Source organism: Balaenoptera borealis (genome assembly GCF_965194805.1).
Source record: "Balaenoptera borealis genome assembly, chromosome: 11".
Classification (NCBI taxonomy): domain Eukaryota; kingdom Metazoa; phylum Chordata; class Mammalia; order Artiodactyla; family Balaenopteridae; genus Balaenoptera; species Balaenoptera borealis.
This window is the reverse complement of record NC_138868.1, coordinates 56,787,569-56,803,864: the sequence shown is the minus strand read 5'-3', so window position 1 is coordinate 56,803,864 and position 16,296 is coordinate 56,787,569. Positions and strand designations below refer to the sequence as shown.

Below are 16,296 nucleotides of genomic sequence, written 5' to 3'. Positions count from 1 at the left end.
GACAAGGTGAATGAATAGAAAATATTTTGGTAGTCTACACCTTTCCCACATTTCACTAATTTTCAATGGCATTAGACAGGGCCATTCAGGTGCTCAGACTGTCCCTGACTGTTCTGTTAGCTTTTTTTGGGCTGGGACTTACATCATTATCGTCAGACTTGGTTCATTTAGTAAGTATTTCTTGAACTCCTATGTGCTGGGGATAGAAATAAATTAATTGTCATTCCTGCCTTTAAGGAACCGAGTATAGTAGAGGAAATGAACATATATACAGATACAGTGCAGTGTGGTGCACACAGAGACATGTATAACAGACCTTAGCCCACAAGAAAATCAGCTCTACTACCTGAGTTAGGAGCTTTCTCAGATGAGTAAGTGAATTAGGAGTTAACTTTGCAAAGTGAGTAGGCCATTCTAAGCAAAGGGAGTAGTCTATGCAAAGGGACACAGGTGTCAGAGTGGTATGTCGGCTGACTGTGGCCAAGCTGTATTTAACAAGGTGGAGTAGATGAGGCTGGAGAGGTGGGAGGGGGCTAGATCATGGAAGACACTATGTGCTATGCTTAGGAATGTGGACTTTATCCCATAGGCAAGGAAGGATTCAAAGCTGGCCTGTGACATGGTAGACCTGTATTTTAGAAAGCTTGCTTCATTTTAGAGGTGAGAGCATATTGCTGTTCATGCTGCCTGCCAGCAAGGTTTCCTGTTCCAATACAGACAGCTGCAGTCTAAACTAGAGGCATTTTAGGTAGAATGGTGCAGGACTGAGTTAATGAAATCTTGACCTTGAAACAGTCTTAAGATTTAGTAGCTTATTCTTTTTCCTCAAGGAATTGATTGGTAAAATATGGTGTGCCATTAATCAAAACAGAACAAAATAAAATGTCTTTTTACTCTGTAGGTTTAGAACTGAAACTTCTTGACCCCAGCAAGATTCCCAGGGCCTCAATGACAAGTGGTTTAGTTCAGCAGTTCCAACACACAGTCCTTCCCTCAGTGACACCCTTGGCCACCCTTATCTGCACTCTGATTGCCATATTGGTAAGAATTCAGACGTGGTCCTCATTTCTTGTGTTTTCTCTGCTTTTCTTTTGTGTGGCTGGTTGAATTTTAACTTTCAAGTTTTCCCAACTGTAGGATAAATTCCATGGCTGTAATCCTGCTGCAGATTGAGGCATTTCCTATTCTTAGGGTAACTTTGAACACTGTAAGGAAGGATTACTAGTAAAGCCTCCTTGAGAGAGGTTCTCACCAGAGGCTAAGAGACCATGTGTTCACCGTCAGATGAGGAAGAAAGAAAAGCCCAGGGGAGGGAACTTGGACCACACCGTGGAGAAAGAGGACAATGTAGTAGGGACATCAGGTTTTTGTTTTCATCCATGGCTAACTGATAAAAACTCTAAATTTGTCTGTACTGCATGGATATTTTGTGATGATGATAATGAATTGAGAGAGTCAACAATGGCTGTCTGAGCATGAGATAAGAATCTTATATGAATCAGATGCTGTTATAGGCATCATTCATAGCTGTTTTTATTTGTTAGTGATCATGATGCCCTCAATTTCATGATACAATTTTAGTAAAATTCAACATAAATAACTTAATCATATCTAATTATACTCAGTTTTAATTTTGGTTTCTAAACAATCAAGTCTACTCACAAGACACCTGACCCCACTTAATTACGTGGCAGTACTGGTAGGTAGTTAAGCTCTGTTGGCCTACTTATCCACATGTTCTGAGTTTAAAACTTTTTTCCTAAAACTTCAGCCTTGTAAGCTGCACATGGAAGGCCATGGTTTTGTTGTAAATTACACTCCAGCCCACAAAGTTAGGTGTTTGTTTATTAATATGCTAAGATCTAATTTATTATTAGCTCCACAATATCAATGAACTTTTGTAGTTTGACCTAATAAGTTCAGTGACTATTAATTAACTAATTATGAAGGTGTAATATGAGTTATACTGGATATCCTAGAACTTAATTATCTTTTCATATTAATTTTGATGAATAGAATTAATTTTAATGTGTTAAATATATATTTCCAAATGCCTTTTTTTTTTCCTGAGTAGTTGTTTTTATGTTAACTTTTGGTGGACCGTTCACAAAGCGAATTATCCCAGTTTGATGGAGAATAGTCTTAAGAGCTACTGTTTTTCAGAGATGATGTAAATTATATTCACCTGAACAATGTTTCAGTAAAGCCTATTTTAAATGATACTGAAGTTTTATCTTTGCCTATTGTTTCTAGCCCTCTATTTTCTGTCTTTGGTTTAAACCTCAAGGGCCCAGAGGCTTTCTCCGATGTCTAATTCTTTGTGCCTTGAGCTCCTTTATGTTTGGGTGGCACGTCCATGAAAAAGCCATACTCCTTGCAGTTCTCCCAATGAGGTAAGCAGATAGCTCAGTCAGTCAACATTTCTGGCATATTTCACAGTGATCCTATTGTTTTCCATTTGATCTGTCGCTTCTTGACATGTTCAGTGGGATAAGCAAAGGCAAAGACATATGGGAACATATTTATACCGGGACAGAATGGGGATGTTTAACTTGGGATCCTTGTACCTGTGTAGGTTCTAAGTATGCAAAACTGCCTGTATTGTTCCTGCATTTTTTGGTAAGGGGTACTGTAGTGATTAAGCGCCATGATACCAGGCTGTTACTTCTGGATATTGAATGGCAGCATAGTATGGAAAAAGCATGGACTTTGGTGTCATCACACCTGTGAAAATAAGGTCCCACAGTTCCTTGTTAAGTGTTGTTAGTCAAAGTAAGGATTGAGTCCATTATGGAATAATACCTAACACATACAGCACTTCAGATTTTTCAGAACTGTTTTTGTTGCTAGTTGGTTTTTTTGGGGCGGGGGTTGTTGTTTTGTTTTGCATTCTTTCTTTTGAGCCTCACAACAACCTTTAAGATAATTAGGATAAATGGATATCATCCCCTGTCTTCACATCTGCAGAAACTGGGGCTCAGAGTTTAAGTGACTTATCCAAAGTCACACAGCTAGCAAATAGCAGGGTTAGGACTTAAACCTGAATCTTATCATGCTGAATCTTAAGATCTTTTCACTGTGCCATGCTAAAAAAAAAAAAAAGCATTTTAACTGCAGTTGTGTCCATTTTATATACAACTGAAACCCAATTAGATAGATGGTAATAGAATTAGCCTTTTTCTTAAGATTTTTCTTAAATCCTGAGAGAAATCATTTAAGCTCTGAAAGAACATTAAGCAAATTTGTCAGATCAGTATATGGCTTGTCTGGGTTCATTTAGCAACTTGGAGTTTCCAAATTAAAAAATAGAGAAAAACTTCTAATGTCTTTAGTTAGAATTCTTATTAAACACCAGCAGGTATGGGGCATTGTCCAGGAGAAGGGCTATAGGGTTGGAAATAAAACTCCAAGTCCTGTTTCTCTAGCTGCCACCACTAGGCAGCTCCCAATCCCACAATATTCCTTTCTTTGAGGAGGCAGTTACTCAGAGAGGCAAGATTCTTTTTTGAATGTTCCATGACTCAGTGTGGTGCATTCTTCTTTGTATTACTTAAAGTTTCCCACTAAAAAAGTAATATTCTCAATTGAATTGGACTTGTAGCAAAGATCAGTATGTTATTTTATGCATAAGCCAGTTCTGGAAATAATATTCGATGCAGGTTATTCCAGCTATTTGCAAGTATAAGCTTCATATGATGTTTTAAGGAATTATTATAAGAACTTTTATTTTTAGCCTCTTATCTGTGGGAAAAGCAGGAGATGCTTCAATTTTTCTGATTCTGACCACGACAGGACATTATTCCCTCTTCCCTCTGCTCTTCACTGCACCAGGTAAGTAGCTTCTTTTAAGAGAGATCTATTTAATTGCCTTGCCTTTTCATCAGAGCCTACTGATCAATACTGTCTGATCAATACTATCTGATTTAAACAACCTTAAAATCTCTTAGAGAGAGCTCATCCATTCTTTTAAATAAAACCTCCAACATGTCCCTAATTCTCAGTATCTTTACATGTCACAAAAATGCACGGTTAAGCTCAGAAAGCATTCCCAGCACTATATAGCTGTGTCATTGTGATTATATTCCCTTAAGTACCATAAACCTTTCTCTTACCAACTTAATTATCATATGTACTTTTTTATTCTTTTAACAGAACTTCCCATTAAAATCTTACTCATGTTACTGTTTACCATCTATAGTATTTCCTCACTGAAGACTCTATTCAGGTAATCTAAAAAAACTGCATTTAAAATTATATTTACTCTTGTGAAATGTTTACTCCTAAATGATTGATAAGCCTTTTAAATTTTATTTTTTAAGTTTTAATAGTAACATCACAACATTACAAAATATCAGCAGATAGCAGGAGAAATTACCCATATTCCATCACTCTCACATGGCAATACAGGTCATGGCTTTAGTTTGGGGGAGTATTTGAGGAAGGACTACCCAGCTTAAACTAAAACTTTATATGAAAACTAAAAAATGGAATGTAAAATATGCATTATGAGTAAAACCACATAAATACAGATGCTTAAAACCAAAAGATATGTAAAAAATTCTTACATATCTTAGAATTATGGGTGGAATTTTTTTCTTTTCTAAACTTAATGTTACCTATATAATTTTTTGAAGCTTGCTTATGGATTATATCCGATTGTGTTCGTGAAACCTCAAATGTTTAATTATATGAAAACTCAATTATAACCATATGACTCAGCAATTCCACTCTTAGGTATATACCCAAAAGAACTGAAAATAGGGACTCAAACAGATACTTGTACAGCAATGTTCATTGCAGTTTTATTCACAGTAGCCAAAAGCTAGAAATAGTCCAAATGTCCATCAACAAATGAATGGATAAACAAAATAGTATATATACATATAATGGGATATTAGTCATCCAGAAAGAGGAAGCTCTGATATGTACTACAACATGGATGAACCTTGAAAACTTAGGCTAAGTGAAATAAGCCAGACACAAAAAGGACAAATACTGTATGATTTCATTTATATGAAATATCTAGACTAGGCAAATTCATAGAGACAGAAGGTAAATTAGTAGGTATGGGGACCGGTGAGAGCATTGGTGATGCTGGATAGGGAGTTATTATTGCTTAATGTTTCCAGAGATTCTTTTTGGGGTGTTGAAATGTTTTGAAAGTGGATACTGACACAACATTGTCTATATACTTAATACTACTTAATTATATACTTAAAAATGGTTAAAATACCAAGTTTTATATTATTTTACCAAAACAAAAAATTATGTATTGTTTACCATATTCTTATTCCAATATCACACTATCCAACCCCCTTTCCTCTTCCGAATGCATAGCTAATTCTCTCTCAGCAACTTCAGCTAAGTGACAACATAGATGATGGTTGGGTAAATTTGGATTGCTGAGTTAATGTAATGATATATCTTTATCATTTTTTTTTAAATGTGAAATTCTGTGCATTCTTTTGACTCTAGCTTTATCTGTACTTCACATCAAGACAGTGCAGGTGAGAAGCTTTAGCTGAGAAATGTTTGCAAAAGCAGAATGACTCATCTAAAATCAGACTCCTCTCGTTTTTTCTTCAGAAAAGAAAAACCTCTTTTTAATTGGATGGAAACTTTCTACCTCCTTGGCCTGGGGCCTCTGGAAGTCTTCTGTGAATTTGTATTCCCTTTCACCTCTTGGAAGCTGAAGTACCCCTTTATCCCTTTGTTACTGACCTCAGTGTATTGTGCAGTGGGCATCACACATGCTTGGTTCAAACTGTATGTTTCAGTATTGACTGACCCTCCTGTTGGCAAGACAAAGAAGCAATGAATAAAGGAACTGCTTGGATGTATTCCAAGCAATTATTTCATGGGAAATTAATCAGAACTTGAAGAAAGTTGCTGGTGGCATGAACCATTCATTTCAGTAAATCTGTTTGAGGACCTTTCTTCTAAACTTGGCCTTGCCCAGCTTAGCAACCTGATTGTCACCATGGTGAGAAGCCACTTGTCCTCCGTAAGCAGTGAAACACATCTGAAACAAATCTCGCCTTCCCCTATTAAAATTGTCTGAGATCATTGAGACTGCTGTGCTTGCTCTAGGCAAGGAGGGAGTCTGATCAACAGCATGATTATCTGTAGCCTATGATAACCATTGTCAGGGTATAAAGCATAATTAGAATTATGTGCTAAGGGAAATATAAATAAAATACCATTTTGTATTTCTGCATAAAAAATTTTTGGATCATTTCCAGCTCCTACATTTTCCTGTTGGCATGCACACAAGCAAGTGGTGTGCACTGTCCCCATTCTGTACACCTTGTTCCAGGAGATTTTTTTTTTCTTTGAAATTATACATTGACAATACTCACAAAGCCAGGGAGAATATTTAATGAACCGTTTGGCCTGTCAGCAGAGACTATAAACCACATCTACTCTTACATTAGTTAAGGACATCTTGTACAGTTCATTTATTCTAAAAGCAAGTACTGCAATTTTTTTTTTTTTTTTTAATTTTTGCTTGTGGCCTTTTTTCAAGTTTATTTATTTATTTATTTATTTTTGGCTGTGTCGGGTCTTCGTTTCTGTGCGAGGGCTTTCTCTAGTCGCGGCAAGCAGGGGCCACTCTTCATCGCGGTGCGCGGGCCTCTCACTATTGTGGCCTCTCTTGATGCGGAGCACAGCCTCCAGACGCGCAGGCTCAGTAGTTGTGGCTCACGGGCCTAGTTGCTCCACTGCATGTGGGATCCTCCCAGACCAGGGCTCGAACCCGTGCCCCCTGCATTGGCAGGCAGATTCTCAACCACTGCGCCACCAGGGAAGCCTGCAAGTACTGCAATTTTGATAAGGCTACTCCTTCTCAAACTTTCCTCATGTGAAAAGACTTAAGGGTTTTTTGCAGCCCAGTCTTGTCCTCCCCCCACCTTGAGGGTACTTCATACACTTTATCCAAGACCCCCGTTTGCCTAATATCTGCTGCACATTCAAATTCAACCAACATTTATCTAGCTGACACTAGGAACTTTCACACATTTTATTTACCCATTGTCTCCTAAGAAGATCAGAGAGAGACCAAGGTCAATAGAATCCTGGGATGCTAATCCAGCTATCCCATCTCTTAAATTCACTCTATTTTCCCAGACTTCTTTTGAGTCTCATTCAGAGATAAAGATGGGGATTTTTGCCAAAGGGGGAGGGAAGTACGGCCCCTCTAGCCTGTTTTCCTCACCACAGTCCCCCTTGCACGCTATGCTCCTGCTGTCCCAACAACTTAGAATTCCCAGTGTGCCATGCTGTTTTGTACTTCTGCTTCCTTTCATTCTTGCCACTTCCTTTCTTTACTCTCTCTACTGACTTTTCTAGCCTATCATCTGATTGTCTGAACTTCTTCAAGATTCAACTTCACTGCTACCGTATCTATAACTATAAATGTAATACAGTGTAATGATTAAGAGTAGGGGCCTTAGGACTTCCCTGATGGTTCAGTGGTTAAGACTCTGTGCTCCCAGTGCATGGGACCTGGGTTTGATCCCTGGTCAGGGAACTAGATCCCATATGCCACAACTAAGAGTTTGCCTGCTGCAACTAAGATTCCACATGCTGCAACTAAAGATCCCTCATGCCACAAGGAAGAGCCCATGTGCTGCTACTAAGACCTAATGCAGCCAAATAAATAAATAAAATAAATATTAAAAAAAAAAAAAGAGTAGCGGCCCTGCGGGAATTCCCTGACACACACACAAGAAAAGAGTAGGGTCCCTGAAATCACACAGCCTGATTTTAGATCTTGCCTCCATGAATTTTTTTTTATCTGTAGTCAAGTTATTTAACCATCCATTGCCTCAATGTCCTCATTTCTAAAATCACAAAAAATTTAGAACCCTGCTTAGCACATATTACGTGTTCAATAAATATCATTTAAGGGAATTCCCTGGCGGCCCAGTGGTTATGACTGCACTTTCACTGCTGAGGGCCCAGGTTCAATTCCTGGTCGGGGAACTAAGATCCCACAAGCTGCGCAGTGCGGCCAATAAATAAATATCTGATATTTTTACGAGTCCTTTCCCTCTACCTTCTCTCCCCCTCCCCCAGAATTGAGTACCCCACCATGTGCTCCCAGGCCAGGGGTCTACTTGTACTATTAACGGCTGTAATAATTGTTTATCTGTTTTCCTCAGGAGACTTTAACAGTTTGACAGCAGACACCACACTTGTCTTGATAGTCCCAGTTTTTGGCACAGTTGAATGAATGAAGCACACCACACAGGCCATGATTAAAATCTAAATGTTTAGTAGCACCAGCAGTAACACAAGGGACCCAACGTAGTTCCTCATATCTTTGCCAATTGGTATGCAAACAAACAAAAAAAGATGAATTTGGTTGCCTCTCAACAAGGCCAAATTTAATTATGCTTTGTAGGTTGTTAACTGTCAAAGTGATGTGTTGTCAGAACTGGAAGAGCTCATCTGGTGCAGAGGTTTCCAAAATGTTCTGCAGAGCCCTGGAGGTTCTTGAGAGCTGCCTCAGAGGCTCTGGGCCCTGAAGCATCTTCAACCAAAGCAAATATGCTTTGATCTATTATATATTAGGCATCATGTAAGTTTTTGTTTGACTTAAGGATTCAAAGTCTAAATATAGTCTTTAAAGCAATTCAACCCCTTATATTACCAGGAGGGCAATGGCTCCAGAGACTGAGGAAAATCTTGTTGATGCCAACACAGACTTCCTCCCTACAGCCTGGGACTCTCCCAAGCACTATACTTTGTATTCATGTATTTAAACTTTGCAAAAACATAAGTGGTTTTCAACAGTACCTTCCTAGGTTTCAGCAGTTAACTAAATACATGAAAGTGCCATTTCAAAATGTTTTGAAATCTAGAATTAAGTCAAGAACAAGCAAAGGTTACTATCAAAATTTAAACAAATAAGATATAAAAGAAACCCATTTTTTACCTGCTTTTAATTTATTTTCAATGTACCCAAAGTTAACAAGAGGAAGGAAAAGAAAAGTGGGAGGAACTCGGTATTCTTGGTCACCGTATCTTTCCCTGGGTTGAGGGGATAGAGCCAGAACTGGGAGGGAACTACGGAAGATGCACTCTTTCCAGCCCAACACTGTCATAGTTTTCCTTGTTAATGATTTCCACCTAGAAACTATTCTTTGTGTAGGAAGCACTTCAGTGTCAGAGAGAATTGCCCCCTATGTATAGTCCATGCAGCTTGCTTGCAGTTAATGGGAGAAAAAAAATTCTATTAAAATATAACCTTTGAAAAAGATGTTTTACTCTTAAGTAGTTCGATAAAATTACTCTTCCAGTATGATCATGGTAAAAAAAAAATTCTTTTCACCCATCTTTCACCCCCTTTTTTGTGCTTCAAAGAAATGGGCTACTGAGACTTCCCTGCTGGTCCAGTGGTAAAGAATCCGCCTTCCAGTGCAGGGTACGCAGGTTCGATCCCTGGTCGGGGAACTAAGATCCCACATGCTGTGGGGCAACTAAGCCCGCATGCCACAACTACTGAGCTCGTGCGCCTCAATGAGAGAGCCAGCATGCCGCAAACTACAGAGCCCACGCACCCTGGCACCGGTGCACCACAACTAGAGGGAACACCCACACACCACAACTAGAGAGAAGCCCGTGTGCCGCAACGAAGAGCCCATGCACTGCAACTAAGACCTGATGCAGCCAAAAAAGAAGAAATGGGCTACTGTGCTAATGGCAACTGAACTTGGAACAATTTTATAAACCTCAAAAACCTGAATCAATATAGCCATTAGTTTCTCACAATAAAGTCCCATATTCAGCATCCCCACTTTATAGAAATGTCAATAAATGTACTAAAAAAATTTTTTTCAGTCTCAGGAGTGTTGACTGCAAGAAAAACACACAACATAGGAGTTGTTTTAGTTTTATTCAGGGACCTTACCAAGGACTCTAGCCTAGGAAACGGCCTCTCAGTAACTCTGAGAGAACAGCTCTGAAGAGGTAGGGGGAGATTCAAGTATATATGTGACTTTTGGGCTAGGGAATACATACAGTCAAGTATACATCTTGGTAAAAGATTACTGCAAGTAACAAAGAACAGATATCTCAGGTTAATGATTTTAGTGCTTTTCTATGTAAAGGAAGATGCAAGAATCTGGGTACATTAAAATTCTTCCGATTGGAACCAAGATGGAGGAGTAGAAGGACATGCTCTCACTCCCTCTTGTGAAAACCCCAGAATCACAACTAGCTGCTGGACAATCATCGACAGGAGGACACTGGAACTCAACAAAAAATATACCCCACATCCAAAGACAAAGGAGAAGCCACAATGAGACAGTAGGAGGGGCGCAATCACAGTAAAATCAAGTCCCATAACTGCTGGGTGGGTGACTCACAGACTGGAGAACACTTATACCACAGAAGTTCACCCACTGGAGTGAAGGTTCTAAGCCCCACGTCAGGCTTTCCAACCTGGGGGTCCGGCAACAGGAGGAGGAATTCCTAGAGAATCAGACTTTGAAGGCTACTGGGATTTGATTGCAGGACTTTGACAGAACTGGGGGAAACAGAGACTCCACTTTTGGAGGGCACACACAAAGTGGTGTGCGCATCGGGACCCAGGGGAAGGAACAGTGACCCCAGGGGAGACTGAACCAGACCTACCTGCTAGTGTTGGAGGGTCTCCTGGGGAGGCGGGGTGGGGGGTGGCTGTGGCTCACCATGAGGACAAAGACACTGGCAGCAAAAGTTCTGGGAAGTACTCCTTGGTGTGAGCCCTCCCAGAGTCCGCATTTAGCCCCACCAACAAGCCCAGGTAGGCTCCAGGATTGGGTTGCCTCAGGCCAAACAACCAACAGGGAGGAAACCCAGCCCCACCCATCAGCAGTCAAGCAGATTAAAGTTTTATTGAGCTCCGCCCACCAGAGCAACAGTCAGCTCTACCCACCACCAGTCCCTCCCATCAGGAAACTTGCATAAGCCTCTTACATACCCTCACCCACCAGAGGGCAGACAGCAGAAGCAAGAAGAACTACAATCCTGCAGCCTGTGGAACAAAAGCCACATTCACAGAAAGATAGAAAGATGAAAAGGCAGAGGGCCATGTACCAGATGAAGGAACAAGATAAAACCCCAGAAAAACAACTAAATGAAGTGGAGATAGGCAACCTTCCAGAAAAAGAATTCAGAATAATGATAGTGAAGATGATCCAGGGCCTCGGAAAAAGAATGGAGGCAAAGATCGAGAAGATGGGGCTTCCCTGGTGGCGCAGTGGTTGACAATCTGCCTGCCCATGCAGGGGACACGGGTTCGAGCCCTGGTCTGGGAAGATCCCACGTGCCACAGCTGGGCCCGTGAGCCACAACTACTGAGCCTGCGCATCTGGAGCCTGTGCTCCGCAACAAGAGACGCCGCGATAGTGAGAGGCCCGCGCACCGTGATGAAGAGTGGCCCCCGCTTGCCACAACTAGAGAAAGGCCTCACACAGAAACGAAGACCCAACACAGCCAAAAATATAAATAAATAAATAAATTAATTAATTAATTTAAAAAAAAAATCGAGAAGATGCAAGAAATATTTAGCAAAGACCTAGAAGAATTAAAGAACAAACAAACAGAGATGAACAATAAAATAACTGAAATGAAAACTACACTAGAAGGAATCAATAGCAGAATAACTGAGGCAGAAGAATGGATAAGTGACCTGGAAGACAGAATGGTGGAATTAACTACTGTGGGACAAAATAAAGAAAAAAGAACGAAAAGAAATGAAGACAGCCTAAGACACCTCTGGGACAACATTAAATGCAACAACATTCGCATTATAGGGGTCCCTATAATGCGAAAGGACCAGAGAAAATATTTGAAGAGATTATAGTCGAAAACTTCCCTAACATCAGAAAGGAAATAGCCACCCAAGTCCAGGAAGCACAGAGAGTTCCATACAGGATAAACCCAAGGAGAAACACGCTGAGACAAATAGTAATCAAATTGGCAAAAATTAAAGACAAAGAAAAATTATCAAAAGCAGCAAGGGAAAAACGACAAATAACATACAAGGGAACTCCCATAAGGTTAACAGCTGATTTCTCAGCAGAAACTCTACAAGCCAGAAGGGAGTGGCATGATATACTTAAAGTGATGAAAGGGAAGAACCTACAAGCAAGATTACTCTACCCGGCAAGGATCCCATTCAGATTCGACAGAGAAATCAAAAGCTTTACAGACAAGCAGAAGCTAAGAGAATTCAGCACCACCAAACCATCTCTACAACAAATGCTAAAGGAACTTCTCTAAGTGGGAAACACAAGAGAAGAAAAGGACCTACAAAAACAAACCCAAAACAATTAAGAAAATGGTCATAGGAACACACGTATCGATAATTACCCTAAACGTGAATGGATTAAATGCTCCAACCAAAAGACACAGGCTGGCTGAATGGATACAAAAACAAGACCCATATATATGCTGTCTACAAGTGACCCAGTTCAGACCTAGGGACACATTCAGACTGAAAGTGAGGGGATGGAAAAAGATATTCCATGCAAATGGAAATCAAAAGAAAGCTGGAGTAGCAATACTCATATCAGATAAAATAGACTTTAAAATAAAGAATGTTACAAGGGACAAGGGAAGACACTATGTAATTATCAAGGGATCAATCCAAGAAAAAGATGTAACAATTATAAATATATATGCACCCAACATAGGAGCACCTCAATACATAAAGCAACTGCTAATAGCTATAAAAGAGGAAATCGACAGTAGCACAATCATAGTGGGGGACTTTAACACCTCACTTAAACCAATGGACAGATCATCCAAAATGAAAATAAATAAGGAAACAGAAGCTTTAAATGACACAATAGACCAGATAGATTTAGTTGATATTTATAAGACATTACATCCAAAAACAGCAGATTACACTTTCTTCACAAGTGCACATGGAACATTCTCCAGGATAGATCACATCTTGGGTCACAAATCAAGCCTCAGTAAATTTAAGAAAATTGAAATCATATCAAGCATCTTTTCTGACCACAACACTATGAGATTAGAAATGAATTACAGGGAAAAAAACATAAAAAACACAAACACATGGAGGTTAAACAATACGTTACTAAATAACCAAGAGATCACTGAAGAAATCAAAGAGGAAATCAAAAAATACCTAGAGACAAATGACAATGAAAACAAGATGAACCAAAACCTATGGGATGCAACAAAAGCAGTTCTAAGAGGGAAGTTTATAGCTATACAAGCCTACCTCAAGAAACAAGAAAAATCTCAAAGAAACAATCTAACCTCACATCTAAAGGAACTAGAGAAAGAAGAACAAACAAACCCCAAAGTTAGCAGAAGGAAAGAAATCATAAATATCAGAGCAGAAATAAATGAAATAGAAACAAAGAAAACAATAGCAAAGATCAATAAAACTAAAAGTTGGTTCTTTGAGAAGATAAACAAAATTGATAAACCATTAGCCAGACTCATCAAGAAAAAGAGGGAGAGGACTCAAATCAATAAAATTTGAAATGAAAAAGGAGAAGTTACAACAGACACCGCAGAAATACAAAGCATCCTAAGAGATTACTACAAGCAACTGTATGCCAATAAAATGGACAACCTGGAAGAAATGGACAAATTCTTAGAAAGGTATAACCTTCCAAGACTGAACCAGGAAGAAATAGAAAATATGAACAGACCAATCACAAGTAATGAAATTGAAACTGTGATTAAAAATCTTCCAACAAACAAAAGTCCAGGACCAGATGGCTTCATAGGTGAATTCTATCAAACATTTAGAGAAGAGCTAACACCCATCCTTCTCAAACTCTTCCAAAAAATTGTGGAGGAAGGAACACTCCCAAACTCATTTTATGAGGCCACCATCACCCTGATACCAAAACCAGACAAAGATACTAGAAAAAAAGAAAATTACAGACCAATATCACTGATGCATATAGATGCAAAAATCCTCAACAAAATACTAGCAAACAGAATCCAACAACAGATTAAAAGGATCATACACCATGACGAAGTGGGATTTATCCCAGTGATGCAGGGATTCTTCAATATACGCAAATCAATCAATGTGATACACCATATTAACAAATTGAAGAATAAAAACCATATGATCATCTCAATAGATGCAGAAAAAGCTTTTGACAAAATTCACCACCCATTTATGATAAAAACTCTCCAGAAAGTGGGCATAGAGGGAACCTACCTCAACATAATAAAGGCCATATACGACAAACCCACAGCAAACATCATTCTCAATGGTGAAAAACTGAAAGCATTTCATCAAAGATCAGGAACTAGACAAGGATGTCCACTCTCGCCACTATTATTCAACATAGTTTTGGAAGTCCTAGCCACAGCAATCAGAGAAGAAAAAGAAATAAAAGGAATACAAATTGGAAAAGAAGAAGTAAAACTGTCACTGTTTGCAGATGACATGATACTATACATAGAGAATCCTAAAGATGCCACCAGAAAACTACTAGAGCTAATCAATGAATTTGGTAAAGTTGTAGGATACAAAATTAATGCACAGAAATCTCTTGCATTCCTATACACTAATGATGAAAAATCTGAAAGAGAAATTAAGGAAACACTCCCATTTACCATTGCAACAAAAAGAATAAAATACCTAGGAATAAACCTACCTAGGGAGACAAAAGACCTGTATGCAGAAAACTATAAGACACTGATGAAAGAAATTATAGATGATACCAACAGATGGAGAGATATACCATGTTCTTGGATTGGAAGAATCAATATTGTGAAAATGACTATACTACCCAAAGCAATCTACAGATTCAATGCAATCCCTATCAAATTACCAATGGCATTTTTAACAGAACTAGAACAACAAATCTTAAAATTTGTATGGAGAGAGAAAAGACCCCGAATAGCCCAAGCAGTCTTGAGGGAAAAAAACGGAGCTGGAGGAATCAGACTCCCTGACTTCAGACTATACTATAAAGCGACAGTAATCAAGACAATATGGTACTGGCACAAAAACAGAAATATAGATCAATTCAACAGGATAGAGCCCATGCACCAGAGATAAACCCATGCACCTATGGTCAACTAATCTATGAGAAAGGAGGCAAGGATATACAATGAAGAAAAGACAGTCTCTTCAATAAGTGATGCTGGGAAAACTGGACAGCTACATGTAAAAGAATGGAATTAGAACACTCCCTAACACCATACACAAAAATAAACTCAAAATGGATTAGAGACCTAAATGTAAGACCGGACACTACAAAAGTCTTAGAGGAAAACATAGGAAGAACACTCTTTGACATAAATCACAGCAAGGTCTTTTTTGATCCACCTCCTAGAGTAATGGAAATAAAAACAAAAATAAACAAATGGGACCTAATGAAACTTCAAAGTTTTTGCACAGCAAAGGAAACCATAAACAAGATGAAAAAACAACCCTCAGTATGGGAGAAAATATTTGCAAACGAATCAAAGGATTAATCTCCAAAATATATAACCAGCTCATTCAGCTCAATATTAAAGAAACAAACAACCCAATCCAAAAATGGGCAGAAGACCTAAATAGACATTTCTCCAAAGAAGACATACAGATGGCCAAGAAGCACATGAAAAGATGCTCAACATCACTAATTATTAGAGAAATGCAAATCAAAACTACAATGAGGTATCACCTCACACTAGTTAGAATGGCCATCATCAGAAAATCCACAAACAACAAATGCTGGAGAGGGTGTGGAGAAAAGGGAACCCTCTTGCACTGTTGGTGGGAATGTAAATTGATACAGCCACTATGGAGAAAAGTATGGAGGTTCCTTAAAGAACTAAAAATAGAATTACCACATGACCCAGCAATCCCACTGCTGGGCATATACCCAGAGAAAACCATAATTCAAAAAAACACATGCACCCCAACGTTCATTGCAGCACTATTTACAATAGCCAGGTCATGGAAGCAACCTAAATGCCCATCGACAGACGAATGGATAAAGAAGAGGTGGTACATATATACAATGGAATATTACTCAGCCATAAAAGGAATGAAATCGGGTCATTTGTTGAGACGTGGATGGATCTAGAGACTGTCATACAGAGTGAAGTTAGTCAGAAAGAGAAAAACAAATATCGTATATTAACGCATGTATGTGGAACCTAGAAAATGGTACAGGTGAACCGGGTTGCAGGACAGAAGTTGAGACACAGATGTAGAGAACAAACGTATGGACACCAAGGGGGGAAAGTGGCGGGGGGGTGGGGGTGGGGTGTGACGAATTGGGTGATTGGGATTGACATGTATACAGTGAT

At 39.1% G+C, this 16,296-nt stretch overlaps 1 protein-coding gene across 5 annotated transcripts in view; it reads left to right on the top strand.

Annotated features, from left to right (window-relative positions):
* The window catches only part of ALG8 (ALG8 alpha-1,3-glucosyltransferase), a 30,875-nt gene extending 21,282 nt beyond the window's left edge, over nt 1-9,593 (top strand). For 2 of the 5 annotated variants that reach the window (XM_082343353.1, XM_082343355.1), the window contains 5 exons: nt 902-1,041; nt 2,254-2,393; nt 3,734-3,831; nt 4,153-4,225; nt 5,587-9,593. In XM_082343353.1, coding sequence (XP_082199479.1) covers nt 902-1,041; nt 2,254-2,393; nt 3,734-3,831; nt 4,153-4,225; nt 5,587-5,818 — 683 coding nt within the window. In that variant the 3' untranslated portion in view covers nt 5,819-9,593. The remainder of the gene's footprint in view (nt 1-901; nt 1,042-2,253; nt 2,394-3,733; nt 3,832-4,152; nt 4,226-5,586) is intronic. The other 3 variants (XM_082343356.1, XM_082343354.1, XM_082343357.1) reach the window with 3 other exon arrangements.
* Nucleotides 9,594-16,296: the final 6,703 nt, after the last annotated feature.